Source organism: Rousettus aegyptiacus, unplaced genomic scaffold, assembly GCF_014176215.1.
Source record: "Rousettus aegyptiacus isolate mRouAeg1 unplaced genomic scaffold, mRouAeg1.p scaffold_m13_p_16, whole genome shotgun sequence".
Taxonomy (NCBI): domain Eukaryota; kingdom Metazoa; phylum Chordata; class Mammalia; order Chiroptera; family Pteropodidae; genus Rousettus; species Rousettus aegyptiacus.
The window spans coordinates 1,279,417-1,297,507 of NW_023416291.1; the positions used below are offsets into that span (position 1 = coordinate 1,279,417).

The 18,091-nt window shown below is 45.1% G+C and overlaps 1 protein-coding gene across 2 annotated transcripts in view; it reads right to left on the reverse strand.

Moving 5' to 3' along the window:
* Window positions 1-81: 81 nt before the first annotated feature.
* The window catches only part of PRSS12 (serine protease 12), a 39,236-nt gene continuing 21,226 nt past the window's right edge, over window positions 82-18,091 (reverse strand). Inside the window, exons 7-13 of one of the 2 annotated variants that reach the window (XM_036233431.1) lie at window positions 15,702-15,898; window positions 15,248-15,389; window positions 11,367-11,572; window positions 8,643-8,721; window positions 7,894-8,016; window positions 3,057-3,334; window positions 82-2,259 (exon numbers count right to left, since the gene is read on the reverse strand). In XM_036233431.1, the coding sequence (XP_036089324.1) occupies window positions 1,952-2,259; window positions 3,057-3,334; window positions 7,894-8,016; window positions 8,643-8,721; window positions 11,367-11,572; window positions 15,248-15,389; window positions 15,702-15,898 (1,333 nt within the window). In that variant the 3' untranslated portion in view covers window positions 82-1,951. The remainder of the gene's footprint in view (window positions 2,260-3,056; window positions 3,335-7,893; window positions 8,017-8,642; window positions 8,722-11,366; window positions 11,573-15,247; window positions 15,390-15,701; window positions 15,899-18,091) is intronic. The other variant, XM_036233432.1, reaches the window with a different exon arrangement.

Below are 18,091 nucleotides of genomic sequence, written 5' to 3' on the forward strand. Positions count from 1 at the left end.
TCATAAAAACCAGGTGACCCCTAAAGGAGAAAATAGTCATTTTATATACCGCCGCACAAAAGATTAAAGCAACTAACTATACCAGGTGAAAAGCTATGCACTTTATTTACACAAATGTGCACTGAACATTTGTATTTTATAAAAGTCACACTTAGGTATAATAAAGGCATATTTTGTGAACCACATATTCTACTTGAAAGTTGAGCAAACTACGCCACCTGTTAACTGCCTTTTAAATTTGCCAATCTCTGGTCTAATTCAAATTTAAATATAAGTGCTACTTACGCCAGCACTGTAGTTTCTAAAGGGTAGCTGTGATAAATTTTCTCAACTGTACTGACACTCTTCAGCTCTTGTGCCAAGTGCTAGTTCTTATCGCTAGATGTAAATGCTTGAAAAATTTATCAAAACCATGAGCTTTTAGAAAAGTTTTAATGCTATTCTCCCTGACAGCATTGCAATTCTGCAAATTAGTAGAATGCAAAGCACCATCAGGTTAGCACCAGTGTTTTACAAAGCTGAGGGCAGTTCGATGCAGAAAGGAAAGGAGATGAGGTCCTTGAGAGTGTTGCTTAACCGTCCTCGAGCCCAAGTTCATGCTGACTTTATCCATATTTACGCATCTACCCCTCGAATATGAGAAGTGTTTTACTACCTGGGGTACTGGGAAGGACTCAGGTGGCTGATGTCAGCGATCATCCTTGTGTGTGAACAGGACTGCTAAGTTCCTGAGGGGCGTACCTTTTATGTTTTGGCAAAGATTTTGCACTGCCACCAAGAATGTCCTCTGAGGGGATATGGTTGGCAGCTATTCCTGTTCGTTTGGGCAGGAGAACCGTGGGTGAAATGTCAGGACTGGGACTCCTCTGTCTTAGGAGTTTGGATTCAGATTTCACCAGCTGTCTCACCACCTCTAGGCCTGTTCCCCATTCAAAAAAGGGATGCTGTTAGCAATGAGGTGCATTGCCATGCAATGCAGTGCCTAAGCACATTGTAACCGGAAGATGAATCAACTGAAACAGGTATTTTAGGTCTTCTCTGTAGGCTGCAAAAACTTTTTATTTTTAATGAGACTATCCAGGCTAGTCTTATGAAATATACAGGTTTGTTACTTACCATAAAGTTGCAACAGATGGCACTCTTGAGTCCTGGTCCAGAAAACAGCTCAATGCCAAGCAACAAACTTAATTTAAATAACTATAAATTTGGAGTGTTAAAAGCGACCGGGGTAGGTTAAGTTAAATAGGGTGGATAAATTGGGTTGTTCGATAACTTGAAAGCATTCTGTATTGTGTTAGGAATGCTTTTGAATTTTGCTTGCGACATACAAGGTAGCTAGAATGTTTCCCCGTGATTGCCATAGTGTTTGGTACAGGCTTCATTCAGGATGTGCTCTGAGTGACCCTGTTCCAGTCTAGGTTTTTAGAATTCCTTTACCTCTTGGCCCTTGATTTCCTCACTTGATAAAGCTACAGAGATTCAGTGCATGAAGATTTGTCAGCCTTTGGAAAAAGAATCTGGGCTTAAAAATATGTAAATAGAACATGCCTCATAATGAGTGTAATGATGGGTATTTTTATGTCAAATGTGGGCACAATATAATTCATATACCACTGATTAATTATACGGAGTTCACAATCCAAATGTAAAACACCCTTCTTGCACAATCAATATATACAATAGATTCAATGCTGAGAAATAGGCAGAAGAGATAAATATGGTTCAAATGAGAATAAAGACATCTCTGGTGAAACTTATTTGGGGAGGTAACTGCTAATTAAAGAATATCAGAACTACACTGAGGTATCTGTAACTTCACAAATTCTCAAGCAGCAGAGGGGTACACAGATTTCATCAACACAGCAAATCAAACCTGGACTGGCATCTCCAGCTGAGTACTGATTTTCCAACAGATTCTTTAAACGCTATTTTCTCCTGAGGATTCCATGAATTACAATTTGGTGACATTTTTTATCCAAGGTACAAAGGCTGACACTTTGGTGTAAACGCCAGGCGAATCCTTGGCTCCGCAGCCGTACCCCCAGGAGGTCACCCCGTACACCGCCCAGGTCCCTCCGGGCCGCTCGCACACGAGGGGCCCTCCACTGTCCCCCTGGCAGCTGTCCACGCGTCTGTGTTCGTGGAGACTTCCAGCACAGAGCATCCTTCCTGTGAACCGACCCTTGTAGCGTTTCTCACAAAACCTTTTGGGGAGCAAGGGGATGGCCGCTTGCTGTAGAGTTCTTGAATACGCTCGTCCTGCACAGACAAAATGAGGCGAATTAGTCAGGTTCCAGCCAAAGGTCCTGCAGAGCAGAGCTACACTTAAAGGTTTAAGGGACACTTAATAGTCTAAGATAAGAGCCCTGCTGTGACCTTAGTGCCATTTAAAAACCTGTTCGGCACTTGGAGCTGCAGCGCTCATTGCGAGGTAATTGGTGGGTCACAGTCCTAACCTCGCCCCCAAAGTTTGCCATGAAACATCGTTTTCATTATTTTCACATCGCTCTAGTATATCGGTAGTCTTCAGAAACAACATTCTATTTAGAGCATTTTGTTTTTAGTAGTGGTATTTACATCTGAAAAATAATTCTTGATTGCTTAAAATGCCAAACCCTAGATGTCCTGCTTTGTGTTCAGTGCTTTGAAATTTACCACATAAAAAATTATTAAATTTCGATCATATACGTTTCTGTTACATTAGGATTAGAGACAAGTTCTGTTTAGAAATAACTGTAAGAACAGCTTTTATATTTTATTTTTACACTGAAACCAGCCGGATTTGCTTGGGCCTCAGAGTGTTTATGTAAAAACGCTGGCAGCGAGCTGCACGTTTTCTTCCTAAACGGGAAATGGGTTAAATGAGCCACTATGAACAGAAAATAACGTCATTATGTGCCTCTTTTAGTGACACAAGCATCTCACACTTAGCAGAATTTCGAAACAGCTCGGCCTGAATCCGTTAAGATTTACAACCGCTGGACACGGGGTGTGCGGGCGCCCCAGACACCGGCCAGCGGGCGCCGGGCCGCGGTCCCCCCCGGCCCTCCCTTTACCTGTGTCGCCCCAGCCCGTGACGTAGCAGGTGGAGGCCGTCCTCCGCGGCCTCTCGCGCGGGAGCGGCAGGCACGCCGGCAGGACGCGGCTGCCCAGGCTGGCGCACTGCCCGTGCCCTCGCAGCCTGACCAGGGCGATGTCGCAGTCGCTGCTGTCCATGCGGTACTCTGGGTGCACGACGATCTGCTGGACCCCGAGCTCCTCCTCGAACTCCTCCGGCACCAGCGTGTGGTGATCCCCGACGCGGACGGCGTAGCTCTGCGGGCCGGTGCCGAACCTGGGGGGCAGGGGCCATCAGGCCCACTCCACGGGTCCCCACGGGTCCCCACGGGTCCCCGCTCCCAGGCCACGCACCCCTTCTGTAAGTGTGGCCTCTCCTTCCTGTCTGGCCCGCCGCTACGCTCCACACCCCCCGGATCTCAGCCCTTTGACCAGCCCAGTGCCTTCTTCTCAGTCCCACTCTGCTCCTGGTGACTTGCTTCTCTCCTGCAAAGTCTCTCAATGCTGCTTCGCTCTTATCTGCCCAAACGTCCGCTCTGGTATCCTCAGGTCACCCCCTGCCTGGCGCTAGCATGGGACAGCTAAAAGGGAAAAACTACACTTCGCAGCTCTCCTCATCTTTCCCCCCACAACTCCAGAGTCTCCCGCTGGATCCCAGACCTGCACTTGAACGTGCATGTAGAGAAGCTGGGTCTTCTAGTGACTGCCTAGTTAACCGTAACCTCCCCCTCCTTACACGCCTGGAAGTGACAAGTCGCTCACACATTCCAGCAGCCCTAAGCTGGGCCCCGACAACTGCAGTGTGAGTAGTTTTCTTAACTACGTCAGCTCAGAAACTAAATGACGTAACGAAGGCGTTTAGCTTCTACAGCCACCTACTATTGGTCTATAATGTAATAATTCCCTGTGATGCTTTGAGTTCTCTATTTCCACCCTTAACTCATCACATATGTTTAACATTCAGAAAGCTTTTTCGCATATTGTCCCTAGAGAATTTCCTTTTATGGGTTCCACTTCAAAACTTAGGATTATTTCACATCCTAAAACTGTAGAAAGTAAGAGTTATGGACACTAATCAGGTATTTAAATAATTCTCATTGCCACTTTGTGTATACTGATGTTATAAAAATTGAATATGCCTAATTAATGTACTCGGGTTTTAAAGTGAAGCCCCAAGTGATTTATTACTTTTCTAACATGAATAATTGAGACCGCATCCTTGGAAGTGCTGCGGAACTGAACTGTTTCATACTACGTTTGGAATAGAATTTTAAAAATTATCTCGAGCTTCACTGCGCAATGAAGCAGCCAAATATGGCTACTGAAGCCCTGGACTAAGGTGTGCTAAAAGTATAAACTAGACTCAGGGCTTTGAGTACTTACTATGAAAAAAGAATACTGACTATATCGTCTCTATGTAATAAGAAAAGTACCTCGATTTGTATGTATTTTGTAATGATAATAATTTGGATCTACCGAGTTGTAGTCTGCGATTAAAATTAATTTCACCTTTTTGGTTTCTGTACCTTTTATTGTGGCTACTGGAAAATTTAAAGTTATGTATATGACTTGTATTTGTGGCTCATTACATTTCTACTAGATAGCACTGGTCTAGAGAAATAGGTTGGCATAAACTAGACATTCCATTTTATGGTACATCTTTAATGCAGTCTCTTATGTTGCTTATAACTTTTAAGCTTGAGTTATGAGACATTCTCTTCACATGTCAACTTTTTATATCCTTTAAGATCATTACATTACTGATCAACCTAAAAAATAAAGGTCTTATTGCAACAATATTTTCATTCTTTGAAAAAGAGCTGTGACACTTAGCTATAATAACCTTTGCATCTAAACAGGCTGTATAAATTTATCTACACTATCTAAAAATTGGGTCTTCAGCCAATAAACAAAGACACAGGACATTACTACAATAAAGAAATTTAATTTAAAAATGTCCCAGTGTTCAAGTCTTGGGCATCTTGCCTTCATGTGTCACTTCATGCCTGGCCCGCGGCAACAGTCTGCTAAATGACCTCGTTGCTTCAAGTTCTAACTTAAGGATCCATGTTCAAGTTTAACTCTAACAACTCATCCCTCACACTGCAGCCAGGCTGATGTTTCTGATAATATAGCCACTCTTGTGAACACCCTTAAAGGGGTCCCTACTATCTATGTAACAAAATTCAGGTTCCTCCAACGATATACAAGCCCAGCCCAAAGTGGCCTTTGTCCCCTCTCTGGTACCAGCCTGGTCTCGCTGCCCCTGTCATTTCAGTATTTCTCAAACCTGTCTTTATTCAAACTATTCACAACATCATTACCCTTCCCCGCATCCTCATGGCAAAAACTGATTTCATCTTTCAAGTCTCGAGTCAAGAATGTCCTAGATGCTCTGCCTGCCCTGCCTGAGAGCGGGCTGGCCCTCCAGATGCTCCCGGGGGCACTGTCACAGCATTTATCACAGTTTCCAGGTATCAAGATGTCGGATCTTCTGTTAAAGGCTCCGTGAGTGTAAGGACTGCGTCATGCTCACTTTTGTATCCTCAGCACCAAAGTGCCTGACGTAGAGAAAGCTCTTGATAAATGTGTGTTAGATGACTTCCTTTGAAAGACATCCACACCCATATTCATACGTTCCCCTCCCTAACTTAGTGAAATCCAAGAGACATCTACTCATCAATTCCCACATTTTAACAATACCATCGCTAAAGTTTCTGTTTCATAACATATCTCTATATATAGTCATAATAACATATATATATACACATATATATATCTCCCCACAAAGATCTAATCTTCTTGTTTTTGCTAGCTATTCATCAGAATCACCTGTACCACTTTAAGAATACAAACGTCAAAGCCACACACTCTCTGAGAATATTAAAATAACAGGGCTGATTCACGGGCAGGCTTGAGAAGCAGCGAAGCAAAGACAAAGCCCGGCTGTGAGCCGAGCCCTGCCCTGCTTGCCTGCGCCCTCGCCGGGGGAAGCGGGCAGCCTACCAGATTACTAACAGGCACAAAACGCAGCAGCACACACGGTCCAGACATGTGTCGTGTTCTCGGACCAAGAAGATTTCGGCGGGTTATGTTTGAGTATATCCCAAAATTAGTGTGCTCACCAACCAGGAGCTGATATTAAACCGAGAACAAAAGTAAAATACTTACCTGACAAGGAGGGAAAAAGCTCCATTCTTGTCAAAATGAAATTCTGTATTCCTACACTCATGTCCTGGTTTAGGAACTGGACCGGTTAAACCTCAGCAGTGATTCCTACACTGGGCCTACGCCTGCAATTTGAAGAGCACCCCACACAGCACTGGCTCTGTCTGCTAAGCAAACACTTGTCTTCTAGTGTCGCTCCTAGTGGCCGTGATTGTGCCCATCGGGGACAACACTGGCTGAGGCCCCAGTATAACGGGGCTTTGAAAGCAATTACTATAGTTCGAGGCTTCTCAAGAAAACATATCAAGGAATTCCCTTTTGCAACACATTTTAAGGTCTTTGATTGGAGCTCTTATTATCTTGATAGACTTCATTACATTCAAAAATGTTTCTAAAATAAACACTTCAGGTTTGGGCTGACACACCATTTAGTTGTTTGCTTTGCTGAAATGCCTTCGAACTCCCCCTCAGATAAAACTTGGATGAAATTCCCAGACAAGTTTGAGCAAGATAATACAGCAGTTTAGTAAAATCCAATATCCTAAATCCACTGAGATTTGAGTTAAACAATAATAAAAAATTACTAGGATTAAAAATAGCAGAGTTAGATTCAGGGTCATATTCTTTGTGTGTTCTCTACATATGCATCTCTTTGATGAGCAATATTTCACATCAGCTTGTGCACATCTGCTACTCCTGGAATCTGTTGTTCTCTGTCCAGATGAAACTGAAAAAATGGTTAACTGAAGTTGCTTATATAAATAGTTCCCGTTGCTTAGAGAGAAGTGGCCTTCTCTGTTGACCCCTGCACTGTCCCTTGTTTGGGAAGTGGCTGTCCATGATTGATGGTTGCATGTAATTAGTAAAGACCATGTTCTGAGAACTCGGTCATGGAACTAGGGCGTGGAACACAGGTTGAGCCTGACACAACGTGTTCTTTAAAAGTCAAGTCCCATTACTCTGTGACTCATCTCTCCAGTGACAAAGATCTAGACATTTCTCAGTTTACAAACACAGAGGAGAGGATTACTAACTCTGGGCTCTAATCTAGACGGAGGAGGCCACAGGAGGGACGATGGCATGTAAACGAATAAAAACAAACATGCCTCTAAAAATCAAAAGACCTTCCAGGAAACCCAAAAGTCAGATCAAAGTTTCCAGCCTTTGAACCGCTGTGACTGCGCCCTAGGCCTCCGCCCGGCCTCCCCTGGGAACTGGGAGGACTTCGGGCTGGACGGATGGAATGTTTGGGACGGGAGACACTAGTCGGGATACAACCTGACTTTCCAGGGGGTACGGATGGGAATCACGAAAACGCCAAGGACAGAAACACGGAGACTGGACCTGTCTTCCTGATCCCTTCTCTGGATGACCAGAGGCCTCCGCTAGCTCTGTGGGGTCAGGACGTCGCCCTCGGGGGTCTCTCAGGGAGCAATGACATCGCTCCCGCAATCGCCCATCTCCTCTTCTCCCGCGTCTAGACTCTGCTGCAACTGCAGGGCGGCGAGGAGCTTCTCTGGCCCTGTTCCCGCCCTCACCTCTGCGGTGCCCATGGCGCAGATGAGGCCTGGCTCGGACACCCCACGCTGCCCCCACGCTGCGGAGCAGGAAGGTGCCGGGCGGACGGGCCGGGAGGGGGCCCGCGCTGTGTGCAGGGGCGACACGTACCTCTTGAAGCAGTGTGCCGCTGTCAGCACCCAGCAGCTGCTGAGGAGCGTGGCCCCGCAGAGCAGCCTGCCATCTCCGCGGGACGACCTCAGCCGGAGCGCCGCCTGCCACGGCCAGCCGCCCCTGCGGAGGAAGCGGCCGCGGGTCAGCATCCCCGTGGGGCAGACGCACACGGAAAGCAGTGGCTCTCGGGCAGGAGGAAGGGGCCGCAAAGGGATCGAGGACAGAAGGTCCCCTCCTGCGTTGAGAACGATGCCCCCACGGCCCCGAGCAAACCGGACTCTCCACATTCTAACACGAGCCGGGTCTCCTCACACCTCACGACGTGAAGTGTGTCCCCTCTCCTCGCTCACCTCCCCTGAGCGGCCTGAAGAGCGTTTAACACACAAAGCGCCTGTTTTCCACTAGGAAATCCAGCACACGAAGTAATTCCATTAGAATGAGTCAACTCCAAAACAAACGTATTCTAAGGTAAATGAATTTTGTAGTTTCCCCCAGACCTCTTGTTAAATTAGTTTCTGCCACTGAACTTCAGTAGCCCATCTACTTCACAGCTCAGGGGACGGCGACATGAGAACGTGGCCTGTACAAAGTCCACGCCTCAGAGGACAGGGAAACGATCAGCATGATGTGTGTTTAATTTGGAAAATATAACGAATAAGATAAGTACCTTATACAGTAGTAGCGACCCCCACCCACTCTGCAAGTAGCTCCGGAACACGGGGGATGTCTGGGGAAGGGCCTCTCACCTGAGGGAGTTTTTGCCACCGACGATGCGCTTCTGCCGCTGGCGCAGCGACCGCACCCCGCAGACGGCCGCCAGGGACTCTGCGCAGAGACCAGAGACGGGCCGCGCGTCACGCGCTCGCTCCCGCGCTGTCACGCGGTGCACACGCGGCACCGCGCCCCGCTGCTCCTGCCCCCGCTCTAAATGCCGTCCCCTCCGGACTGCGGGGCGCTCTTCCTCACGGTAAGGATAAAACGCTGTCTTCCCATTTCAGCAAGGCAACAGCGCTGGCAGGCACGAGGGACGAGGGGGGTTCCCACGCCCTCTCCGAAGGCTTCGCGACCCCATCCGCATGTCACCCTCTGGCTCGAGGGTCCGACCACCCCCTCACCCCCACCCTGGCGACCACGGGGTTTTGTCTGGGGCTCAGGAACATTGGACAAACACGGAACTCCAAGGCCACGGTGGCCTAACCTGCTTTTTCACGACACTCTCCGAGCCACCTGGGGGGCCCCTTTCTCCACTGAGAAATAACCGTACTTCCTGCAGGGCTCCCCTCTGCCTGCTCCTGGGGGAGACTCGGTGGGGACCGAGCTGTCATGTTTTGGGCACTCTTCCACTCTTCGCTTCTTACACAGATAGACAAAATGTCCATCTACGCTTCACGCACAGGTAGCTAACGGAAGAGACGGAACGGCCCGTGTGTAAATGTGCACGTGGAACTCGGGGGAGCCGAGCGCATTCTCAGGACGGGATTCTGATTCTTCTGTTCACTCGGATCTTTACGCGTGGAAATGGTTCACTGAGCCCATTTAAGGGGCAAACTGTGCTCAAGGTACAAACATGGTCCAATGTCCCAAGACAGCAAACTTCTGTCAGGGGCCTGAACAAAGAGCTAACTTAGAAATAAATGACAAGGTGGTGTACCAAAGAAGGGTGCATATAAGGTAGGCCCAGACTTTTAAATGATTTCAGAGAGCAGGAGAATCTACACATGGGGCATTCTGTCTCTTTGGTTAAGCAGCTGTGCGTGAAGGGCGGATGGGCACTGTTCATCTGTGTGAGAAGCGAAGAGTGGAAACTGCCCAAAACGTGACAGCCCGGTCCCCGCCGAGTCTCCCACAGTGCGGCAGAGGGGAGCCCGACAGGGACTCAGCACAGTCACTCCTCAGTGGACGGAGACAGCTAATGCGCCACATGACCTCAGAGGCGTGCTGTCCAACTTATCCTCACGCCTCGGACAGGAGCCCTCGAGATGACACTGCAAAGCGTAAGGCATTAAAAACAACACGGGCCCCCTTAATGCTCTGAGGCAGGTCGTGTGCACGGTGCCAGGACAGGGAATGATGTCATTCTGGACAAGCCGAGCTGACCTCACTCGGGGGCAAAGCACCAGAACGCAGGAAAGGAAAAATAAGTTCAAGCCGTGAACTCGCTGTTACAAAAAATTAAGAAGCAAACGAAGTTCATTTATAAAAGGGTCCCATCGGACGGCCTAAGGCTTAAGTTTGAGTCCCTGCGTGAGTCAGGAGGTCTTGAGCCCAACACAAAATCAAGAGGTTAATGAGCCAGACCCCGTAATCTAGCTGGCCTGAGGTGAACGCTGTCACCTGAGGTATGGTAGCACTGCAACCACGGAAAGCCATCAAAATAAGCACTGCTACGCCTCCAGGAAGGCGCAAAACAAATGCATACACAATGAAGAAGTGGATCTATGGCACGTCACATTCTCAAACAGGATTTCATAGAAATGCAGGAAAATGTTTTACAATTACTGAAGTTTCGTGTTTTTCCACGACTTAAGGAGTAATCCAAATAGTTATATTTCTTAGTTACATTTAAAATTGTAACTGCAGTTGAAATTATTAAAGGGAATTTAATTGTTATAATCAATACTTAGGAAAAAATGTCTTGCCAAGTCATATTACATGTATATATATTTATGCATGTGTATGTGCACATATTCATATATATGCATATGCGTGTGTGTGTATGTATACCAAAGCACAAAGTTACGCTGTAGGGATTCTTGTCCATATTCAAGAGCCCCACAGGTGGTGAAGAATCATATTAACGACACCCAGTCTGTTGAGTGCGTTGTCCTTAGCAGTTATGAAAAGACGTTAATAAAGGAGAATGCTCAAATACAGATGCATCGGATTTCCTGAAAATGGATCAAAACTGTGAACTTTCAATCAACACAAAGTGATTGCTCTTTTCATAAAATATAACATTTTCTCCAAAATATCTAGTTCTTCTGCTTACTCATTTAAAGCATTGTTTCATAAAAGGTAAACTAACAGCTTTCAAGAACTCTTCTATTTAACTATGAAACACCTATTACTGTATTTACACAAAGATTTCTCATTTTCTTTTCATTTTTAAATTTCAGAGTAAAATCTACAAAAGATCATTTGCCTTTTGTAATTAATTTTAAGAATTATCTCTGTTGTTCAAAATGCTCATAGGAGCAGAGGTGCCCTTCCACCAGAGGGGAGCCCGACAGGGGACAGGGGAGGTCGTCCAGAAACGGCTGAGCGCGTGACCAGGGCAGGCGCGGGGGTGACGGGCCTCCGAGGCCGCCCCGCCCGGCGCCCGGCGCTCTGCCCTCTGCGGAGTGTGCGCAGGGAGGGCCACGGCCGCCCAGCACAGCACGCGGGGCCCAGGCCGCGTGGATCCCCCACACCCGGTCTGCGGTGCGCGGGGTCTGCAGCCTCTGCCTGCGCAGGGCCCAGAGGTGACTCACCGGCACTGCTGTTACCGGATGCTTTCTTGCCAAAATAATCGCAGATGACGCCCGCGTCTTCGCTGTGGCGGCAGTTGTGTCTTCCCAGCTCCTGTTTGACGCAGTCGGCCAGGGACCGCTCAGTTCCCGTGCACCTCACGTTATCCACGTGGATGGGCCCCGTCCCCTCCCCGAAATAGGCCATGGGGCGGGCTCTGGCAGGTCCCCTGCAAGCACAGGGCGTGGGAGGTCAGCCCGTCAGTCACACGGCTGAATGAACCACAAGACACACTTTTTAAGGTTCTGGATATATTTGAATATATATATGTAGTTGAATAAGACAAGTCTTGGAAAAGCAAGTCCTGCATTTGAAACATGTATAATTAAAATATAACTAAAGAAAAAGTTTTTGTTTTGACTATCACAGCTCTGTCTGGAATTTATTTCTGTCTAGTGTCAGTAGAGGATCTAGCTGTATTTTAGCTCCTGAAGTCATTGTCCCAATAACTTTTCCTGCTGTTTTGAAGGGCCTTTTTATTTATTTGTGTATCATGCTCATGGATACTCAAGCCTGGTTCTTTATAATTCAGGGATTCCCAATCTTGGCTACACATTAGAGTCACCATTGAAAGCTTTTAAAATACAGCAAAACCCAAACCCCCCTTGACGACAAAGTATCATCTGTGGGGCCAGGCACGGGTCATATATTTTTAAGTCCCAAGTGACTTTAATGCACCGCCAAGGTCCATAACTGCTGCTGCACCTGGTGTCACTGGGTTCTCTGCCTCTTCCCGCGTGAAAATATGCAATTTTTTCAACAGCAGTGAAGGCTCCTTTAATCCAAGAACCCATCAATCTAATTAAGAAGTGGGAGCTTTGGTCAACTTTAATCTCCAATGTTTCATAATTATGTATCAAATTTTGTTATTTTTGTTGTTTTAAATCAGTTGTGTGCTAGAAATCATAAAATCCAGAGAGGAACTTGTTAGAAGAATTTAACTTCTCTCTCTCTTGTCCTCTCCATGTGGGTGTGCAGGTGCATTTTTTAAAGCATAATAATATGAAGATTCTGTGGGGAAAGAAAATTTAAATTAGAATTTCAAGGAGAAAAAGGAACTATGTAAAGTTTGTGAAGGTCAAAGAAGAGCTTGCTCGCATATTTTTTAATGACGGATGGAGAATGTCAAATCGCCATTCCACTGTGTATAATTAAGAGTGATGTAACTTTTCTATTTTTAAATGTCATATACAAATATTCTAGAAATTAAATCCTTTGCAGTGCGCCTTGAATGTAAGATAAAAGTTGGATATCCTTCATTTTAGGTCTCCACTGAAACAGAAGGGGTCCACCATTTTTTAGAAGTTCTTTTAAGGGATACTACTCTAATAAATACACAGTTCCAGAACAATGTCGTGCTGAGACACATGCTAACGGACGGGCCGAGGTTCGAGGAGAATGGAATTGCCGCGTGGTGTCGTCTGACTCAAGGAGGGTCCCTCACGCCCACGCGTCCCCTCGCGGCCCTCCAAAAACGACGTGCCCGTGCGACCTGCGAGACGCTCCGCGATGCGGCACGGACGGAGGCCTCGCACCTTCCGTGCACTCTGACCTCGTCCAGATCGTGACCACACGTTTCCTGCCTCACGGTGCCTTGTTCCTGTTTCCCCCATTACGAAAACGCTTCCTCGTGCTGTCTGGACTCTCTGTGCTTCCCACTACGGTATCGCTGGCTGGGGGACAGATCTCGGGAATCCTCACGAATAAGGCTCCAGCCTTGGGACAGCTTTAAAGCTTTCTGGGTTGACCTCTACAAACGAATGCTCTATTAAAGATCTTTAACAATGCAAAGTCGACATGAGAAAGAAGACCTCCTGCTTCTAGTCACATACCTGTTTGTACTTATATATATATATGTACTTCTATGAAATCCTCTTTCTCCTTAGTAGAAAATTATTTAAAAGTTCAAGTATATTTAGATTGATCAACTATCTAAATGATCCTCATGTAAATAATATTTGATAGAAAAGCGTGCATTATGCATTAGAAGATGATTATCCATTTTGTTAATGTAACATTAAATTACTGTTTTACTTATTAAAACTTTATTTAAAAAGCAAAATAAAATCTTCCTTCAATGCTTTTTTGATAATTTTTACAGAAATATTATTGAAAATTGCTACACATGTTGTTCACTTAATCTAGGTTTTTTTCTCACCTAAATTCCCAGTTTGAGTTGAATGTAAAATGAACTAAATTATGATAAGTAAAAAGCAATGGAACACACAGGAAGAAAGCAAAGTGAAAATGCACCGATGGACACACTCGGACTCTTTGCACCTCCTCAGGTATGGCTCAGACACCCAATTCAAGGATCAAATTTGACCTTTCCCCTTCATATGTCCAAAGGTAATACAAAGTAAGCATCCTGGGTCATGTCTATGCAAAACTAAATGCATGATCAAGACAATAGTCTCAGACAGCAATATACTTCCATGACTGATTTTAAATAAGAAAATTCACTGAGAAGGTGATGTAAGAATAATAATATATATATATATATTTTTTCAAATGGCAAAAAGGAGCGTTAGAAATGTAGTGGGCAAAGAAAACTTAAATCATTGACTGCATCCACGTAGGTGCCTAATGTAGACTCTCCCTACCTTCCTCTGTTACCCACGCTTTGAAAGCTGAAAATCTGTATCACATACCAATGCTGAATACTGAAAATTTTATCATAAATAATGGACTCCTTGACCACAGGACAACTGGAATTGCAACTAGGTCCAAAACTGAGCAGTAAATTATAGCATCTGAGTAACAAAAATCAAGTTGAATTAAAACTTTAGATAAAAATGAACTTTTATTAAAATATACTCTTGAAAAATAAAAAATGTTTTCTGCATAGGAATAACCAGTTCGATTTGTCCCTATTAAGATGCATGAAGATACATAATTAAGAATATGTTTTAAAACCTAAGCCACTATCAGTACTATGAGCTAGGCAATTTATGTATATTAGCTTAAATTTCACAACCCTCTACAGTGTGATATGCTCTGGATATTTGTGATTCGAAAATCGACAGTTGCAGTGTTTTCACAATCACCTGAACACAGGCACGAAGCCTCAGAACCGCCAAACTGCCCAGTCGAGGTCTCAGAGGTGGGATCTGCCTTGCCATGTCACTGTGGTTAGTGCCACACTGTCACACTGTAACTCCTGCCTGAGTGAAGTGCGTGGAGCACACATATTCTTGCCAAGAGATGCAACGGAGCCTCCTGACTCAGCAACACCAGACAACACATTAGCGCACTGCTTGGGGGCCGTTTGAAACAGTGAAATCATCAGCAAAAAAAGCACAAAAAGGTAAAGGGAAAAAAGGCACCAAGTAGTCTGCAAAAAAGCCCACTGTCTGCAAAGGGGAGGGCTGAAGCAGGAAGGCAGGGACCCCCTGGTCATCGGCTCCAGCAGCGGTGGCCCAGGCCTGGCCAATCCGCCGTTCTCGGCCACCTTGTGGAACGTGAGGACTGTGGATGACGAGCATCGGCTAATTGTAATAACTCTACAGTGTCTTAAGTGGCTACGATACTGAAACACAAATCACAGAAGAAAGGTGAACACCTTTGCCTGACAGTGGCATTCAGAATAGTCAGGGCCTATTACGCCACTTTGTTATTAAATAAAAGCTCAGGTGTTATGTGACATAGCGTCTACTTCTTGTGAGAAGGTAGACAAATTTAAATAGACTCTTTACAATTCTAAATTGAATCTGCATACCGTCAGTATTTCAACTGCACGATACACATTAAGTAAGAAATAACGCATTAGAACAAGGCTTAAATAATCAAACATTTAAAGAATCAGAAATGGCCACCGAGCAACCGTCCCAGATAAGCTCCTCACTTGTAGCCGAGCTGCCGACAGGTCACAGCTGCGTCCTTGTCAGTCCAGCCGTCGTCGCAGACCGTCCCCCACTGGCCCTTGATAAACACCTCCACGCGTCCTTCTTTCTTATTTTCTCCATCCACCAGTCTGATGGGAAAACCTGAGTGGGGATTCCAAAGTATCAGAAAAGCCAAACGAGCAAACGGAGCTGAAGCGTGAGAGACTTCGTAAGATACGACTTGTTTTCAAAGCCAGCTATAAAGTTGGCTGGGCTGGGAGAACCTGACGAAAGCCGCATCCGCTTTCGCGATGTATTTTGAAGCTTTGGAGGTCGTAGTCCTCAGCTTCGTGGGCCTAGCAGTTGGGACAGTGCCTGGCACAGCTGGATGCGAGACGCCGCCCACTGTGGGCGGGCACACAGAGGCGGCCGGGGCCACCCACTCGGGGACGTGCAGAGCGGGGTGGTCCTCACCCAGAGTCGGCCGGTGTCCCTCGCCGCCAAGGTAGCAGGCCAGAGCCACGTCCTCCCGATGGCTGCAGTCATGTGCTCCCCACGGCCGCCTGGAGCACTGCAGGAGGCCGCTCTCCTTTCCCGAGCAGCTGACGTCATCCAGCCACACGGGCCCCGCGTGCTCCTTAAAGGGGTGCACAGCGGACCGCCTGCCATGTCTGTGGGTAAAGCACAGACGCTGCGGAGAGCTGCCGCCCCGGCTTCCAGCAACCACGGCAACCACAGCACAGAACACGCCCTGACTGAGCGTCACGACTCCAGAGGTCGAGTGCTGCCTCCTATCCCCGGCCTCGGCTCTAAGAGGGGTATCTGCTGCATCACACGGTTTGATCATTTGGACAAGTTCTTACTGATTCAGTCGGTAAGTCACGGATAACCAACCCTTCTTCCTCATTCATTCCTGTGTTTTATCTGCAATTTAACTCACCAACCAGAGAGAACTCAGACAAAGAGCTCAACCTCAAATCCCCGACCACGGGAAAAACACGAGGGACCAGAGGGTGAGAACTTATCTGCACGGGCCTCTGATGAGCCTTCTGAGCTCATCTCATTTCAGCATCTCCAGGACGCACAAGGAAAGAGTGTGTGAGTTCAGTGATTCCTCAAGCACTGTACCCAGTCCAGGATGACACTTCGGACTTCGGCCCATCAAAATCGGAATAATGACGAAGTTCTCAGCTCTTCATCAGGTTACATAAACTTGATTTTAAAAACTTTTATAAATTATATTTGTGTTTCAATTGACTTCATCTGTGACACTGCACTATAAAAACCCTAAGTGGTTTATAGTTAAATATATATGCTACAGATATAAGACGGATCTGCAAGATAGGACTTGGTAACTCAGGCAGAATGAGGCTCTGAACCTTCTTTCATCCTCTCCCCAGTTTTGTTTTCTTTGGTCTGTAAAACCCGAACCTCCAGAAACCACTGAGCTAAAGGACATTTAAGATGTCTTTCAGTTCTGAGACTCTATGTAACTAAACTCCTGGTCATAAATTCTACGTCAATCACGTCCCTTAATGGATGTTTTTATTATTTCTGTAATAAGAATATAAAGAGATCTTTCTATCTGGCATGAATTCTCCTAATCCCTTTCCTAAGCACTTATTTATTAAGTTTACTTAACACGGTAACATTTTAATAAATACAGTGCAATTTTTAATTAATCATTCTAAGATCTCCTGTTCTGCTGACTAATCAAGTCTTAGTTAGGAAAGTAATTAACCTAACACCATGTTGCTGCTACTTTCAACTTATATCGTTTCCCCACAAAGGACATCGATCTGATTACCCGCTGTCCATATCGACAACACAACAGATCACAGCAGCCCTCTTACTTGTGATTTCATTTGAACAAAAAAACCCAGATTCAACCTTTCCCATTCCAAAAGAATATTCCCTTTCAAAAAATCCTGTGTAAACTAAAAAATGTGACACATGCCTATTTTAACACAACCATTTAGAACTTTTACAAATATTTTTGAGACCAGTTTAGAACAAGTAACTTCTGATATGCTGCAGATGCAAGAAAAACTGAATGGATGTGTGAAACACAGTAAAATATGGAGAAAATACCAGTGTTACTCATTTGTTTTCCTTAATAAGAAAAACATCAAAATACTACATAATAGTATTTACGGATCTTTCTAAATCTGTGAAAATGAGATACAGTCCTCAGTCTAATGGATTTACTTAAAGACGAAATGACATTTGTTAACTAATTCTTACCAATTAAATATCAATATTTATTTGGCAGGTATGTCATATCCTTTGACCCTGTAAGTGTAACTACACTGCCTATGAAAATCAAAATACTGAGCAATAACAAGCATTTATATCTTTATGATAGCATTATTTATAGCAGAAAAAACTAAACTCACCTTACTATTAAGTAAACTATGGTATAAACATTCAATAGATATTATGCTGTCATTAAAAATTATGACTAGTAAAATAAAGTTTAAAAATATGGATGGAAAAATTGCATATCTATTACTAGAGCTATTATAAAATTATACAGACAAATTATAATAATGATGATGATGTAAGAATGGAAAAATAATGGGTAGTTTTTATTTTATTTTTCAAATTTTTGCTAATGCAAATTTAAAAATATATACTTAAGTGTGGCCATGCCTAGCTCGAATGTAAGCACATTTTTAAGGTTTAATGAATATTGCAATTAGCTCAATCTCAAGGCAAAATGTAATAATTTTGCTGATTTTTTCAAGCATGACATAGAAATCTGGACACCCTAAAAGAATAGGCATTCATGGGCTCCATTCAAACATTAGCTCAAAGGCATCAAACGGCAGTTACTTCAACCAGCTTCAGCCTTTGCTCTGGAA